Source organism: Papilio machaon, chromosome 14 (assembly GCF_912999745.1).
Source record: "Papilio machaon chromosome 14, ilPapMach1.1, whole genome shotgun sequence".
NCBI classification, from domain to species: Eukaryota; Metazoa; Arthropoda; class Insecta; order Lepidoptera; family Papilionidae; genus Papilio; species Papilio machaon.
This window is the reverse complement of record NC_059999.1, coordinates 592109-610865: the sequence shown is the minus strand read 5'-3', so window position 1 is coordinate 610865 and position 18757 is coordinate 592109. Positions and strand designations below refer to the sequence as shown.

The window sequence follows — 18757 nt, the reverse complement described above, 5'->3', positions numbered from 1 at the left end:
GCCAGTTTTGTTTTTAAAAATCAACATTTGTTTGTGCCATTTCGTCTATGTAAAATTGTAAAGTTTTTCACTAGCATAAATATTTATCACAAGGTAAGGTTTGTATGTTTGAACCCACAAAATGGTCTGTTAATTTGAAAATAATTTGCAACCAATGTGAACCTTTCAAAAGGTTATTTCTCTTATACAAATAATATCAATAACAATATATATGTGTACGTTAATTCATTAACGTTGTTATAATATTTATCACTAATTTTTAACACAAAATGTCTCTGTGATAAAAACACAAATCTGTACAAGTGCCTTAAGTAAGTGTTACATATGTTTGCGAACATGCAATACTACGTTAAACAAAACAAAAAACAAGTCACCTTTAAAATGCAACGCAGTCTATGCACGTGGTGTCTCAATTACGTAAGACCCTTTGTACACAATGCAATGTAAATCGTCAAAACTAATATATAGTTGCGTCGCGGGAATCGCGTTGCGCACGCTTTGTACAATGATGAATTTGCGACGCGAGTCGTTCCACCATGTTGAAAATCGCAGCAACTTGTCTCACGAGTATCTAGATCAGGGATCCCCAAACTATTTTGGACAAGTGACCTCCTTTTCAGATTGTAAAAACAAGACCGATGAACCGTTTCCACAGACCCCCATGGCCAAATTATCTACTTTTAAGATCAATGATTGTCATTATTATTATTTTTCATTCTGACTTAGGTCAATAGAAGAAGACAGAGTGAGAATTAGCAATGCTTTAAGTTAAAACAGGTTGCGAGCGACTGACTTAGGCGATGACAGATATAAATGTCATGGACGCGTGCTTTTACAAACTCATATCACTTTTTGCTTAAGTGTGACTGGTTAGCGACTAAACTCGCCAGGTTTAGAAGATATAGGTACGTTGCTTTGTGTACGAAGGGCTTTATATATTAAGGCGATTTCAATAACCTAAATTACACATAATGAGGTTTATGATTTTACAATGACTTATTTTTGGCATTTTATTTTTAATATAACATAGTTACGTGTATTGTATACATATAATACATATAATATGTATATATAAATCAAATACGGCGTGTTCCGAATCCATTAATTGACCAAAATCATAGATCCCGCCGTATTTTTAAAAATCTGATAATATATTTTTACATGCAAAATAGATTATGCTTCTTTTATTCTTGTGATAATTTATATAACTTTATTTATATCTATCACCCTTAGTTTTTATTCCTATAAAGCGGAACATCGCAGCCCTAAACGAACTCAATCCAGGTATACATATATCTTCTCTATCTCTATATAAATAAAGTCTATTTCTAATTTATAAAAACTACAATTAAAACGTGTACAATAATATTATATCTTTATGCGTACCATGTAAAATGTAGATCTATATATATAAATATTATCTGATTATCGAGTAAATAATTTTTGGAATATCGGTTAAGGCTAAGTATCGGTATTTTATACCTCGGAAGCGCGGTCGCTGCGTGCCGGGGCCGAGAGCGGGGCGGGGGCGGGGGCGGGGGCGGGGGCGGAGGCCGGGGCCGGGGCCGAGGCGGGGGCCGGGGCGGGGTCTTCTATCTTGGAGGTGTTGGCGGCGACCTCAGCCAGCGTGGCGAGTGCGAGGAGGCCGGCGCTGTGGTGCGCCTGCCCGCACGCCTCCATGGCGGCCATCACGCCGCACGGCGCCTCCGTCGCCAGCTTCATCTCGGGGCTGGTCTCGGCGGCGCCGGTCGTGTCGTACGACACCATGCTGTTCACCTCCAGCCTCGTGATGCTGATCTTCCTCGGCTTGCGCTTCTGGCTGCCGATGACGTGCTCGCGCCACCTCTCCGCCATGTCCCGCCGCTCGTCGGACGGCGGCCGCGGCACCGAGTTTATGATCTGCGCCGTCTCGAGCGCCTTCGGCTTCAGGTTGATAGTTTTCTTTTTGCGTTTGTTCTCGCGCTTCTTCTGAAGGAACTTCTCTAAGCTGAGGGAGGGCAGCGCTCTTATCTTGGCGTCCAAGTCGAAGTCGGCGGCCTTGAATGTTTTGCTGGAGTTATTGTCCGGCTCGACGGCGTCGGCGGGTTCGTATTTGACTTCGTCTTTTATGACGACCTCGTTTACGAAGTTCGGTTTCAAGTCGTCGACGTAAGATTCCTCGTAGGAGTTGCCAGGATCCCAGCTGCAGGACGCGCTGTAGCTTTCGTCTGGCGTTTTGTCGGCATAGTCTCGTCTCGGTCGCTTATTAACTATCAGTCCCCCGACGGCCATGAATTCCTGGTATCGCTTGCCTTTGCAAGTTCTCCCGGATTTGGATTTCTCGTCGTCGGAACAATTCCTTTGATACCCTTCCTCGGTGGAATACCTCTTGTCGACGATTTTATTGATGACGTCCTGGTTTGTGAATTGATCGTTCTGGACACCGTACCGGTATATTCGTCCTTTCTCATCGAAATCCTCCTCAAATATCCTGGTGGTTTCAGAGAGGGCGTCTTGCAGTTCGTCATCTCTATTGCATTTCATATTGACCCGCTGCAGTATGTGTTGAGATCGGTCTTCCATGGGTGCTGAGATCGCGCTAAACTTAAAAGAGGGGGGTGAGTAGTAGGGGTTGGGGGTTTGTATTTCAGTCTTAGTGGCCAGGAGGCTGCTGAGGCCCCCCATCTGGGCTTCGTCTGCGAGTTTTCCGGGCGTGAACATCGACAATGGCTTGGTGTCGTTGTCAAAGGCATCGTCGTCGGGCTTCTTGTTTAGATCTACTTTTGTGGAGTTATTGTTGGTCTTCTCGAGATCGTGGTCGTGGCAGTCGCCGGAGGACTCGGCAGACTTATCGGCGTCGCGCGGCCGCGAGGAGAGCGTGCGCAGCGGGGGCGCGGGCAACTTGTACCACTTGAAGTCAGGGTTGGCGCTGAAGAATGCGTCTTTATACTGCAAACGAAAAGTCAACATTAAACAGACAAGTTGTATAAGTTTATTTATAATCTATAAATATACATATGCAGATTTATTTACCTGTTTAGCAAGACTCGTGTAGCAAGATTTCTCTTCCTTGTCCAAATTAGCCCACCATTCGCCTAGAATTTTTGTTATGGATCTGCAATAATAATAACAGTAATAAATTATAAGCGTCGAAATAATTTCCCGTTGTATCAAGAGAGTATCAAGAGTTGAGAATCTGCGATTTATTTAATAAAAATTAAAATAAAAAAAAATTAACAATGAAGAATCTGTACGAAAAAATATTTGTATTTTTTATACCTTGTAGTCTTTTGTTTTATAAGATTTATTCATAACTATTTATACAACTGCCGCGGGAGACTAATTTCCGCGTTCAGCCCCGCTAGACAGAGTGCATTCGTTCCTAAGCGATTCTATAACGAATTTAAAAATCTATAGAACAGACAATAACTTACGATACATCACGTGACTGTCGTGAGTCAGTTCTATATATTTTGAAGTTCTTCATGGAATCGATTCGGAGCAAATTTACATTATATAGAGGGCGGAATCGTTAATAGAAAGATAAAAGAGATTTAGTGTAGAGAAATCCATACTAAGTGCACATCAGTACAACGTGTTTGTATCGTGTACCTGTTCTCCAAGTTGGGGTAGCGGTCCCGCACGACGCTGCGGTGCCGCTTGCAGAAGATGAGGAAGGCGTTCATGGGCCGCCGCGCGTGGTGCGCCGGCTCCCCTTCGCCCTCTTGCTCATGCATTGTGCGCTATCTGCGTGTCAGAAAGAGACAACTATATTAATCACACTTTTCACATCTAATATAAGCTCATCAACTAGAAAATATTACGTGACAAAATTGAATGCTCATTCAAACAATACTTCTTTCAGATAAAAAACGTCTTTTTAAATTGTATGCAGTGCCGCGTATGGAAGTTATAAAGTTACCACGAAGTAATAAAAACATGGACAAACCGCAACCGTACTAAAATCAGGGGAATCCCCGGAACAATATTACAAAACTTAATCTATAGTATAAATTAAACAATAATTGTTAGGGATGTTAGTGACTGCATATAACAAGTTTCAGACTTTAAAACTATACAGTAAGATCAATCCGCCAAATTTTGTTGACCTGACCTAATAAGCTTGGTGCAATGCAGTGTGGTACCTATCCATTATTTAATTCATGACTACTTTACCAATTTACAGAATTATTTACTTAAAACCTAGTTTAAGATAAGCCCTCGGCAAATGGAAAAAAAACTCTGTCTTTTTTCCTTCGTATCTAAATAATCGAATCCTGGTCTCTTAAATAATCTGTAACTACTAAACCGTAATAGTTTATTGAACAATGACATTAAATTAAATACTAAAAATATGTGACTAATTTCATATCAAACGAATGTAAATAATGTATTTAGTTTAAATATTTATAACACACATTTATATACATACATTAATTTGATTGAATCGATTGATGACGTCACAATCGTGACTAGTTCGTATTAGAACAACATACGAATATAATGTTACAACACAATTCTAGGGATGTACGAGTTAATTGAACACCGATATGTTATCGATGTCTTATATTTTAATCTTACATTATTATAAAGTTGACATAAATCAAAATAAATTATTTCATGATTATATTTAAAAATTTAAATGATGGTTTATTTCTTATTAACTATGGTCTTTGTAGTTCTTAATCTCTCAAAACTTAGATAGACGAGTAAAAATTAAATAAAATTACATAAAGCAATTGTACGTTATTTAATGATTTCTGTTCTTTTAACTACACTACACATGAATCATTTTCATTTAAGGTGAATACCACAATAATAGACATCAGACGTTTCGAATCGTTCAGTGTTCAAAGTAAAAAGCTTCGTTAATAAACTTTTGTTTTATGATAATACTAGCTTTTGCCTGCAACTCCGTCGGGGGAGAATCAAACTTAATAAGTAGACTATGTGTTCTGACAGACTATTTTCATATTTGTGCCAATTTCCATCGGAATCTGTTAAACTGTTTTTGAGATCGTAATAACAAACATCTATCTATCCAAACTTTCGCATTCATTTAGTATGAGTATGAAGTATGATACAGGATACAAGTTAATCCAAAATGACATACAAATGCTAATAAGTCCTTCTGTATAGATGTTAACAAATTTTGAAAACTATTACGTAATCTTGATTTCTGTACAACCGGTGACTGGTTGTCTGGTCTACTAAAATATAAATTTATTACTTTATCTCATTGTCTATAGCTTAAAATCTATATATATAAAAGAAAGTCGTGTTAGTTACACTATTTATAACTCAGGATCGGTCGAACTGATTTATCTGAAAATTGATGGGGAGGTAGTTTAGAACTAGGAGACGGACTTTTTTATCTTGTGTGCATTTTTTCTATTCCGCGCGGACGGAGTCGCGGGTAAAAGCTAGTTACTTATAATAATAATCACTGAATTATAGAATATACAAAAAATGTATACATATCCATTACATTTTAAAATTATCTAGCCCAAAAGCTGCTTTCATAAAGCAGTGATTCGACTCTAATTTTCCCCAGAGTGATATGCTGTCATTCGGGCTCACATGTTTCAAAATGAATTACCGACTTACATTTGTTTTAATAAATGTTAAGATAGTATATACACATGTAGAAATATTCCCTAACAATGCTTTCGTTGTATACAGAAAGTAATAACATATGTTGCTTCGTTAAATGTTTACAATTCAATGAGATCACTTTGTCACCGATCGGAGGTGTGTACGTCGCGTAACAATTTGCTTAAGGTCGATCACGCAATAGTGTTGTCTGTGTAAAAATAACTAAACATTTACTCATTACTTATTTGTTACCGACATCCCTACTTTTATTATAAAATGTAAGACTATTTTTCCACTACAACTAGCCATTTGTGTATTCTTTGCACTTATAATTCCGTACAAAAGTGGAAAATCTGACAACTAGTCATTGAAACGTCTTCTAATATATAAAATTCTCGTGTCGCGGTGTTTGTGATTAAACTCCTCCGAAACGGCTTGACCGATTCTCATGAAATTTTGTGAGCATATTCATTAGGTCTGAGAATCGGCCAACATCTATTTTTCATACCCCCCCATTTAGTTATTTTAACTGCGCGCGGACGGAGTCGCGGGCGACAGCTAGTTTATATATAAAGATTTAAAAATTTGCCAGCCCTAACCGGCTACTCCTCATGTCTACGCGATCCACATTAGGGTTGAACAAAGTTGCCATACTTATGTATTTATATCAATGGTACATCATAAAGGTTCATATTGGAATATAATTTAATTGCTACTTAGATAAATAAGGAATAACTTTAGAAATAATGACTCGAACATCACTATAGGCATCATATTTTTTTTTCAATTAGTTCCCAACTGTATTAATTACCAAATACTGTACAACATCGATGTATTTCAATCGTGCTAATAATCGTCAAAGTCCATCCCTATTTTATATGCAGGTGTAGTTTTCCCACAACCGCACGCTGCAACCGAATAGCTCACCTTGCGAATGCGGAATAATAATTTTTAATACAACTCAATCATTTAAACGTCACATTGTCAAGTATAATAAAATCTTAATTATTTCTACACTAAAACCTCTCTTAAGAATCAATATCAATATATAGAATTGATGAAAAAATTAAGGACAAAAAGTTGAGTAGTTTTTGAGTTAATTACGTATAAACAGTGAAAAGACTTTGACACGAACTGAAATCATCAATTTATGACTTCATAGACTAATTTAATTGTTCGATTGTTTGTTCTGCTCTATATATTTTGTGAGTGAGTGACCCTGAAAGCGTCACGGGCAGACGCATTCCGCTTTTATCCCAAAACAATGCAAAGTTAGCGACCCCACACTTATCAGATCTTATCGCGTGACGAAATTGAACTGCACCACAGATATCGCCATCCTGATAACGTGTTATGACATGTTGCTCTTTGTGATTTTTCTTTGTTCGTTATCGATTATACGAGATATGTTTATAAATAAAATAACATTTGATATTTTATGACTGATATGTTAATTTAGATTTTGTATCCCCCCATTCTGTCACCACTTTTAACGATTTTCCACCTGACAATATGGCAGATAACTCGTAATTAATCTGATGTTAGCGGGTCACTGAGCATTAGCGGCCCACACAAGACATATAAGAAAAAAAGGCCTTAACTAAGTAAGAGCGTAAGAGCATGAGCTTAGTTTTGGAACGGTTTATTTAAGTAAACAATTTTTATATAAAAATCTAAGCAAAAGAAAATTAGTAAAGTTGCATTAATAAGCGATAGAAATTCGGAAACTAAATTTTTTAAGCGAAAAGTCGACACGAAATTACAGACCGTGGCCAACCTGTATGCGGCCAGTGCTGGATCCGAGTTCCGTTATACGTTTTCACTTTCGCAAGCCAATGCCCCGTGCCCGACCACAACCTCGGCACACTTCTGTATTTAGGGTCAAGGTCGAATACCGTAAGGTACCTTGCTTTATTAAAAAGACAATTCTTTTTTTAAATTTTAAGATAATACTAATTTCTACTGCAATTTCCTTTAATATTTCCCCTTTTTGCGAGTGCCAAAGTTTCGATAATATTCTTGGCACGTTTTAAAATGACTTTTTAAAAATGTAGACATCATCTGAAAATGTGCTTTGTTGGTAAGGTCAATGATTTGCAAATGATATTGCTAACATACACTAAAATGGTCGCTCGAAAATACAACTAAAATAACTGTAGAGTTTGTAAGCCTTTAATAATTAAAGTAACAAGGGAGCATTATACTCAGGTTTTGGGTGTGTTGAATTAAAAACTTAGTCCCTAGTTCCACTAAAAGCGGCTAAACATGCGAATCTTGCCGCATGAGGATTTTATTATGTAGGTATATCAGCTTCGTTTGGCTAACAACTTCATTAAAAATCTTGACTATTACCTAATAATAAAATCTATTTGTATACCAACTGTTGCCCGCGACTCCTTCGGAGCGGAATTTAAAAAAACTTATTTAGTAAGATCCGTGGAGCTGTTCTAGAGATACCTTCAAACAAACATCCATCCATCTAAACTTTCGCATTCATAATATTAGTAAGATATACAAACGATATATTATTTTGTACATAATATATTGTGAACAGGTTGTTTACTTGGCGTATCGGTGTTGCCAGTGTCAATTTTTCGATTGGCAAGGTCAAGGTGAAATATGAAAACACGTGCGTTTGCATCGAACGACCACTGTGCGAAAACAAAAAACGGCTTGAGGTCACTCATTTATTCATATTTAAATAGATTTTGGTATAAAAATACCTATATTATGTTTTAAATCTCATTACGTTGATTGAGCTAAGCGCTAATTGAATTTAAAATAGACTAATTCAATGTTTTTGAACAATAAAAAATTAAAAAATAAAACATACGTAATTTTTAAATACGAATCGACGATCTTGCGAAATTAAAATTTAATGTTGCTAGTATTAAAAGTCTTTGATAGCCATTCAATACTGGCAATTGAAACGAGCATAGTACCAATGGCCAGTATAATTAATATTTAGGCCAGTATTATTTTAATGAAAAAAAAAAAATTAAAGATCTAGCTTATCAACGACTACAATGCACGGTGTAAATATATAATTAAAAGTTAGTAACAATCGCGTTTTCGATAGCCGGCGAGCAACCAGTTTCCTCTAAGATAGCGTACGACGGATGTTTTCTAGCATTCCTACTAAATAAAATATTTGGTAAAATCAACTCTATTCGTATCCACATAAGGTTCTTTTTATGTTTTACATTATTATCCAAGCGATTATTAATTCTAAAATTTTTGTAATAAAGTTCAATTTGGTTACATTTTTTTTTCTAAACTGTTAAATTTAAAAAGTACACTATTTCGCAACACAGGATTTTCCTTCTTTGCCCCTAAAAGATTTTAACCTAGTAGGTCGTGCACGATTATTAATGAAAATTGTCTTCGTATAATCATTGTTAATTATGTCAAAAATTAGTATGAGATTTTTGTTGTACTTTACCCCCGATAGGAGCGATTTACTAATACAAATTTTATCGATACGATTGTGATTGCCGCAAATATTTGTTCTCGGCTAACAGTGCGGGAACATAATCATTAAAAAAAAACGAACAAAAACTTTTCTTTTTTTATAAAATAAATTTGATCATCAATAATGGACCAACATTTAATAAACAAATAAAGTTATTGAATCTTATTTGTGTTGGATCATACATTTTGAATATAAAACGTCGCGACCTGAATACGACAAGGGTAAACAGATGGCGACGCCAAAGAGAACACGATACCGCGACAACAGCAATGTTAACTTTCAATATAATCTCTCCAGTCAATATGCAGATTTATGTACATTTTTTATATTAAAGTAGTAGGGTTATCAACTGTTAATATACGTACAAATTATAGGAACTCGGAGAATTCTTCAAACAAAAAGTGGTGGCAACCCTATTATGTATTTCTACGTATGCAACGCTTTTAGTTATTTGTGACTTTATTGAATATTAAAGTTATTATGAAATAGAATTGTCAAAACTTTTGTAAAACCAGATGATTTTTGTAGAACCAGAGATGGATGGATTAATATTATGTTACAATGCAAGTGTTTCGTCAGTGAAAACCCACATTTACAAAATATATTTTGAACACAAAATAAGTTGCTTTCTTATTTAATTGTCAAAATTTTAATTTTATAAAACGACATTCACTTGTCAAACAAAAACATTAGTATATTACCGATGAGTGAGATTTTCTTTTTAATTTTATTAGTGAGTTTGAATTCTTTGTCTCAGTAAGCTTTCACCTTTACGAAGTTCACACATTTCCACTTTCAAGTCGTTCTTTATAAAATGCCATACAACCACAGTACTGAACTACAAATCATGTCATAAAAATCACTCAAATACCACGGAGAAAAACATCATGTTAGGCAAAGTTAGATAAAAATTGTTTCATCATTTTAGTACCTATTTAGCATGTATGAGATAAAAAAGAAAGTACTAACTCTCTCTACAAATAGATAGTCATTACCTATTTCTAATTTGAAATGTTAAAGCGTATCTAAAATAAATATCAAGAAGGATACTCAATGCTAGTACATTTGCCTTTTTTTTAAACATGGCGTCGTCGTCTCCCGCGCTATAATTAGCGCTATAACGCTGACTAAACTTATGACATGTTGATATGTGAACAATGATATCGTGTATGGACATAGCTTGTAAGATGTAGGAATAAATAGCGCGACAATAGTATCTGGGCTCGTGAGAGACGCTATTATCGCGTTAAAGTCTGTCAGAAAGTATGACTACACTATGACATGGATTTTGTGACACTCTTTTGACATTGACAGGTAGCGTTAATGAACTATCGTAATTTAGTTTTACATATTTGTAAATGAGTATCGCTTTCGTGTTGCTAATTTCGCTCGACTCACGCCAGTGTTTTGTTTACGTACGTGATGTTTACCGCGAAAAAGTTATTTTTGGCGCTAAAGGGATGGCAGGGTTATCTTGTGTCATGGTGATTATAAACAATAAATAAGAAAGTAAGTAAGAAAATATATTGTTTAAAACTAGCAGTAGCCGGCGACTCCGTCTGTGCACAATAAATAAAACTTAATAAGTCTGTGTTCTTCCAGACTATGTTCTACATCGTGACAAATTTTAATCATGTTCCGTTGAGCATTACGGAGATACCATCTAAACTTTCGCATTTATAATATAACATTTGATTTACCATGAAAAATATAAATTATCTCAAACACATACTCGTACTTCAATAACTTTTAAGATATTTTTAAAACCAGTAACGCACTTTAAATTCTTAAATGGCTCAAAAAAAAACGACAATTTTATAATTATATTAGCTTTTGCCCGTGACTCCGTCCGCGCGGAGTTAAATAAAAACCGAATTACTAGCCTATATCTTCTTTCACATATGTTCCACTATATGTTCGACATCTATGCCGAAATTAACCGTTCAGCCGTTCTGGTAATATCTTCTAAGAAAAATCCATCAATCCATTTAAAATTTCGCATTTATAAAATTAATATGTAAGATGTTAGCAACCCTGACAAAACGTTTGTAGCATGGCAACCCTGGCATTACAGCAAGCTTGTGTTTGTGGGTACGTGATGGTAACATTAAAGCAGCTATGATTAATTTAACTTCGATTACCTAATGGACTCAATACTGAATAGTAATGATACAATTTTTATTGTCACATTATAAATACAGTTACATTCTGATTTAGTATGACGTTTGGTTGCTAACCAGATTGTGTAAGGTCTTCTAATTTCCTTAAGATGTGATCGTTCAATTAGATTTTGCGCAACGACTACACGAATGAAGTTATGAAGCCCAACCAATGTCAGTATCAAAGTTTTGCTTCAATATTAACTTGGATTAAGTTTCAAGTTACGAAAAAAAATACTTAGTTGTTGAGCAATGTAAAATTTATTTAATTTTTCTAGCAAGAAATACCTATTTCTGGTTTAATTAATTCTGTTAGTAATTCAATTCTAGTTATGATAGATTAGCTTTTGCCCGCGACTCCGTCTGCGAGAGTATTAAAAAAATCTTTATGAGTAGCCAAATTTCATCAAGATCTGTTCAGCCGTTCCGGAGATACCTTCAAACAAACATCCATCCATCCATCTAAACATACGCATTTATAATATTAGTAAGATTTAGATTCGAGACAATAGCATGAGTAAAACATGTTTAATGTATCTCAGAGTTATAGTTGATGGAATCTACCTAAGAACAGATAAAATAAAACATTTTATGTAAACAAGTGCATACTTTTGTGTGGTCATATAAATCAATAATAGTTGATAAAGACGATGTTTATTTAGTTAAAAGCAAGTGTATGTTAACAACATGACATCGACCAGTTTGATTTAATTAATAATTTCATGAAAGTTATCGACGAATAGTAAATGCCAAAGATTTTACCCTGGACATTTAAAGGTTATTGTTTACTAGCTGTCGGCCGCAACTCCGTCAGCGCGGAATTAAAAAAAAAACTTAATAAGTTGCCTATGTTTTCTACCAGACTATATTCCATATCTGTGCAAAATTACATCGAGATCCGTTTAGCCATTTTGGAGATACGTAGTAACAAATATACATCCATCCATCTAAACTTTCGCTTTTATATTAGTAAGTAAACCGCTAAGCAAGTCATTGTAAATCACAGATATTTAGATTGGGACTTTTAAGGACAAATTGTTTCTTTTCTCAGATTTGGTTGCAATAAGTGTAAAGTTTGGTTTTTAATGTATGGTTTGTCTGTAGTGTGATTTTCATAATACTTTCAAAAAACAATATTTTAAATTGTTAGCATGTTTTTTTTTCCAAGTGGAAGCTTACTATAACATTTTCTAATACGTTTTACGGCAATTTCGTTCTAAGACTTCGATTGCGAGCGCGTCATTTCATTGCTTACAAATTATCCTCATGCTCGTGCGAGATACCTCGACGTAACAATCTAATTCACGGCCAGGGTCTCATTTATCTCAAATGCTGACGTTTTGTGACGTCACAATCGACCGGCCGAACATAGTGACCAGGGTAAGTTTAACACGATTGAAAATGAAAGTCAAGAAATTTATAAATAAACTAGCTGTCGCCCGCGACGATGTCTGCGCGGAATAAAAAAAATAGTAACCTATGTGTTCTTCCAGACTATGTTCAACATTTATACCAAATTTCATCGACATCTGTTGAGCCGTTGTGGAGATACCTTCAAACAAACATCCATCCATCTAAACATTCGCATTTATAATATTAGTATATGTCAAATTATTGATTTCCATTACATTGTCTGTTTTATGGTTCCGTTTTTCCTACAGGAATGTTGATTATCAATCTATTTGGCGTATTCATTGTTAAATGGTTGTCCTTTTTTGCCCCCAGGCTTCTAATCTACGTTGAAATGCTTGTTCGTATCTTCTAATATTAAAATTAGTAATATTTTTACTGGAGTAAATCAGTATTCAAGCGGAAAATGAAGCTATATAACTCTGTAATGACAAATATCAGTTCAGTTTTTCCGTCATGTACACGTCACATTACCGGCTAATCTGACGGCAGACATTTTTCACATATTGCTATCCTTGTTTTATCCAAGTGAATTAAAGAGATGACTATATATTAAGATACAGTGGTAATCTGCAGTTACAAACAGATCAGTAGCACCTAACCATGGCCTTTTTTTTTTCAGAGGGGAATGCTTTATGCATACTCCGCGCCCCGGGGGAGGCGCGGTAGTTATGTGGGATTCTCTTCCAGATGGGAAGCATACCCACTAAACCCCTCTGTTCCTCCAACGCATGATGGAGGGGCTGCGGGCACGCTTTCGCTTTCGTCCGCAACCACCTAACCATGGCCTGAAAGAACCCTTCAAAAATCTTATCGTACGTAAATACTTTGAATAAGTAACATTAACTTTTGGTACTTCTTGTAATCTTACTTCTTATTAACAATATAAATGCTAATTGATGGATGGATGGATGGATGTTTGGTATCTCCAGAACGGTTGTATGGATCCAGATGAAAATCTGGAAAAACAAATAACACGTTAGATACTTTTCACCTTTTTTTAAAATTCTGTACATACGAAGTCGCCAACAAAAGCTAGTATTAAACTACAAGAACGTACCTACAATCAATAAAACAATAATCACACAATGTATTACTCATATAAAACATAAGTAAACAATAGCTTGGATCGTTTTATCTTTATGTACATTTTCCACAAATCGCACAGACATATAACTATATGTAGGTACATACTAATTACAAGGACACGTAAGTACAACACTCAAATCGATAAAAACAAGCTTTCAATTTCTATTATAACTATTACTTCGTAACGATTAATCAGAAATAACGACAGTTATTAACCTAATAACGTAATTATAATTAGATGTAACAGTTATTTATATTGAAAATTAGCTTTATTTGTCGTAATTTGATCGCGTGCATTTAAAATATAACATTTAATAGTAATATAAAGTTGATATCGTTGGTTATGTTAAAAAAATAAAACTAGAATTAACATTCATTGGTAAGAAACTGGTTTCGTGTATCGGAATAGTGTTTTAAAGCTTGAAACAAAGAAGTAATTAGCTAAGTAATAAATATAGACGCAAATTTAATGTCGTCACTACAATACGGACATATTGGATGGATGTAAATGCACATTTAAGACGAGATCTTCATTACAACGCCCACAACACGAAATGGACAATTACCTACGTCGACAACATTATGTATGGATATCTTTGTACAGTAACGAAACTGATAATTAAAAAAAAACAACAAGGTTCGTATATCGTAATTAATTTTTATGCAACTGTGCCGAGAGCGATTGCATATGAATAGCGAAGCAGTCGAAAGTCAGCATGTGTTATGTTTAATCAGAAATATATAAGCGAACACATACCACGTACCTGTCACAGCCATTTTCAGTCCAAACAAATTTATATACTACACTATTGGATGTTTTATACACAACAATACTTTCTATGACTCGAGAGCGTTCCATTTTTAGTTAAGTACGTAAAAGTCACTTGTGGTTGCTAAGCGGAATGATTAATGGAATTTTTGGGACGACGGCAACCTTGAATGCCATCAATGGATGTAAAATATAGAAAGTGATGATACTTCCTTAATCAGTCAATCGGCCTAGCGACTATGTTTTTTGCTGCATAATTTTCAAGGGCATCGTAAACTGCCAACTTCAACGACAGTACGGGAAGTCGCCGAGCTTCGTACGGTGTTTCTTGCCTCATAATGAATGAAACTAGGAACCCCATTACGAAATACACAACTGAACAAGCACAAAATTAGTAATATTAGTAAAGGAATAAAAGAAAACACTTACGAACTCGCCAGTGATACGTGTATAATCACATTCACATGCATGACGTCATTTGACGCAACACAAACCCGAATTATTGAGTAAAATGTATAGTACGCTCGTTTAAAACGACACTAGAACAAACTACCGACAATACTTCACTAGTTACGAATATAATGTTAAGTCATTACAAACGATTTAGGACATTTTAAAATATTTATTTGTTGTCACAGACTCCAGTTTTGACAAGATGGTCGCGCACCGACTGTTTTGCTTTGGTTGTCAGCTGATACGAAAGTCTGGTTTACTTCAAACGCAACAATTTTTTTTGTATCTCTTTCACACATGCACATGCGCACGGAGTCACGAGCGAGATAGCTGATATTGATGCCACAATAGCAAACTACTTGAAAATAACAAAATGTCATATTCTAGTTGCAATATTTTCGCAAAAGAAAAAGACGAAATTAAAGTTATTATTAAAACATGATGAATTGGAAAAACTGAGGGAACATTAGAAAATAACTTTCTATTTCACAATATCGTGCAATCACTTAGAGATTTCTTATATTTGGGCGTGACAATTTAGTTGTTTTGTATTCTTGTGGCGCCATCTTTACTCCGCAATTAATTTTATCATGATTGGAAGTTGAGCAAGTAGTGCAATTTTCTGCCGCATTTTCGTTTATATTAATTTAAATTGTAAAAAAGTAAGGAGTACTTGTAGATATTTTTGTGTCTTTCTAATTTAAATTTAACGTTTAAGAAAGAATATATTTAAATTATGATCATTGGTACTTTTTAAACGGATTTATTTTTATCTATTGAATTCTATTTCGATTACAGAGATGTTATATTTCAAACATAGATGGCGTGGCATTTGATTAGTGAGAAAACACCATTTGGTCGATAGCGTTTCATTGAATCCGAAAATTTAATTTTTATCAGAATCATTGGATATGTAGATAAGACATTTACGTGTATAATTTAAAAGACGTAAAATGCGGCGGGGTACTACCGCGCCCCAACTAAACACAGTACAAGAAATGTACGTCAATGCTTTTTATTCAGATGTTTCATTATTAATTTTGTAAAAGATTTATCGAACATCAACAATAGTTTAGTAACAAATAATAATTTGTTGAATTGCAAATGAATATTGATATTAAACTCAAATAAAACTTTAACGCTGTTTGCGCATATTAAAACTGTTTATAGTAAACTTTACAAGGTTTGTTTGTTTAATGAAAAGTATCTGAAATACAATATTGTGTTTCTACTACCGAACCGTACCGTGAACCGCATCCGAAGTCATCAATTCTACTTCACAAAACGGAAATACAGTCAATTTTTTTTTTTGCATATTATGTTTATTACCAAAAGAAATTATTTGAAATATTGAATTGAAATATTTGATTTGAAATATTAAATGAAAAATTGCACGTAGTGTAAAATTAAATTACATATTTTCCGTTTATATTCCTACTTACTTTGTAAAATATTCAAGATTTTTTTTTTACTGTAAAGTTTTACAGTAAAAACTAAACCATCGAAAAATAAAATATACTTTATTATCAACTGTCTTAGATAAAAAAATAACTATATAATTAGAATATAATAATATAGCAAATACTTTTAAGGTTATAACTTTAAGTTGACAAGGCCCGGTCCCAAACCTTTGCCAAAACCGGAGCTCAAGGCACTTACAACAATCCTATTTTTAAAAGGCCCCTCTGAAACTTAATTAGCCTACAAAGAGATTGTCTAATTTGGAATTTTACGACAAAGTTTTTTTTCGGTTAATCTAATGTTTTAATATAAGTTATAAAAAAAATCATGTAATGATAGTAAAAAATGTATACTCCTACTATGGTTTATTGATTTACACTTTTAAGCCTTTTGATTGTAGTGAAGAAAAAAGATTAATTTTATTTACTTATATCCTAAGAAAGACAGGGAATTAGAGCAAGTAAGTAAACTTAGTAGGTATACAATATACCTATGTATACTTTGTATGGATAGATTTATTTTTAAAGATTTCTCTTCGTGATCGTCTCTTTTCTGTACGTAAATGCTTTCCTTTGAAATGTTATGAATTTTATAGTAGTTACGTACATGTTTGGCAAAGATTTCTACATTCATTTAACGTGCGGTGCATGGTATTCCCTTGTGACATAAAACTCTTTCAATGACCTTAAAGTAGGCTTTTACTGCACTGCCAACATATTAATATTACCTTATACTATTGTGAAATATATTTCTAAATAGCTTTTTGGAAAGACATCACGCTCGTATATAAATATCTATATATCTACACAATACAAGTTGTCGTCCGCGACTTCGTACGCGCGATGTAAAAAAAAAACTTAATAAGTGTCCTTCCAGACTATGTTCTACATCGGTGCCAAATTTCATCCAGATCCGTTGAGTAGTTCTGCAGATACCTTCAAACAAACATACATTTATCTAGATTTTAGTATCTATATCTATGCAAGGAACTTTTTTATATTGTGTGCTTTTTTTTATTCCGCGCGGACGGAGTCGCGGGTAAAAGCTAGTATCTATATATATAAAAAAAAGTCGTGTTAGTTACACTATTTATAACTCAAGAACGGCTGAATCGATTTGACTGAAAATTGGTGGGCAGGTAGCTTAGAACCAGGAAAAGGACATAGGATATTTTTTATTCCGCGCGGACGGAGTCGCGGGTAAAAGCTAATTAGTAAGTTAAGTTAAGTAAGATTAATAAAATTGTCTTCTACATAATATAGGAATAGATAAAATGTATATTTTCTTAGTTCGTAATTAAGTGTGAGAGTGGACATGCTTCGTCCAATTAATGTCGTATAATTAAATAGACGCCGCCGACACCGCCTGCGTACAATGTTCATAATAGCACTCTCTGATCGTCAAACGATATTTTATAAATTGAAGCCATATTTTTTTTCCATAAATTTTGATTTTTATGTTAATGCTATTCGATAGATTTGTCTCAGTTTTTCTGGTTAAAATGATACTTTCTTGAAAATTGACTTTTATATTTTTTAACCTTACTGACAAGACATGACTCTTAAAGGACATTTAGAGCTTAAAACTAGTTAAATCAGACATATTTCTAAGTACCTAATATAAATATTTTGGCAAGTTATGTATTTAAAAATGTCATCAAGAAATTAACTATTTTTTTTAAATAAGGTTTAATGAATAATTTACAAATCTCAGTTAACGTTAACCAAGACGACACAATCTTTAATCGGTGCAGTAATTACGACGTTAACGTGCCGGCAATCTCTGACAAAGCGTATTGTTTAATTGGTCCTTCTGTCTACTCCGGGACTGACAGAATGCTGAAATAAACAACTAATAGACGAATCTGACGGCATTTAACTGTACTGTTAATTCCATTCCAAATTCCTACATTGTTGACGACCTGTTTACCTGATAATCATATATCTATGGCCTTATCTCATGTGGGGTAGGTGGAACAGTTTTCGTCCTTCAGAATGATCTTCCCTCAGTCCCCATTACCTTCTTAATCATGCCATCGAAGGTAGGCCAACAACGCATCTGCAGTTCCTCTGGTGTTGCAGATGTCCATTGGCGTCGATGATGACTTCGGTGTTCCCCCCCACTAGTTTTCTCCCTTCTCTTATAAAAAGGTAGCATTCAAATTTAAAGTTATCCTTGTCAAAAGCGATTCTTCTCACCTCCTAACATACATATATTATAACTGGAGTTACTCTCAGATTTTCTCTTATATTATTGGAACGAAGTTCCTTACCGCGCGTTGTAAAGGGGGCTAGACGGAAATAATTCTTACGAAAAGTTATCACGACACTTTTTGCTATAGACGAATGAGCGCTACTTCACCATGGCAAC

At 34.6% G+C, this 18757-nt stretch overlaps 1 protein-coding gene across 1 annotated transcript; it reads right to left on the bottom strand.

Moving 5' to 3' along the window:
• Positions 1 to 1476: 1476 nt before the first annotated feature.
• On the bottom strand, positions 1477 to 15118 carry LOC106710089. Its single transcript, XM_014502066.2, has 4 exons — positions 14903 to 15118; positions 3592 to 3726; positions 3013 to 3094; positions 1477 to 2928 (listed from the first exon to the last, which is right to left on the bottom strand). The coding sequence occupies exons 2-4, from the start codon at positions 3714 to 3716 to the stop codon at positions 1477 to 1479; spliced, it is 1659 nt and encodes a 552-aa protein (XP_014357552.2). The 5' UTR covers positions 3717 to 3726; positions 14903 to 15118.
• Between the last annotated feature and the right edge of the window lie 3639 nt (positions 15119 to 18757).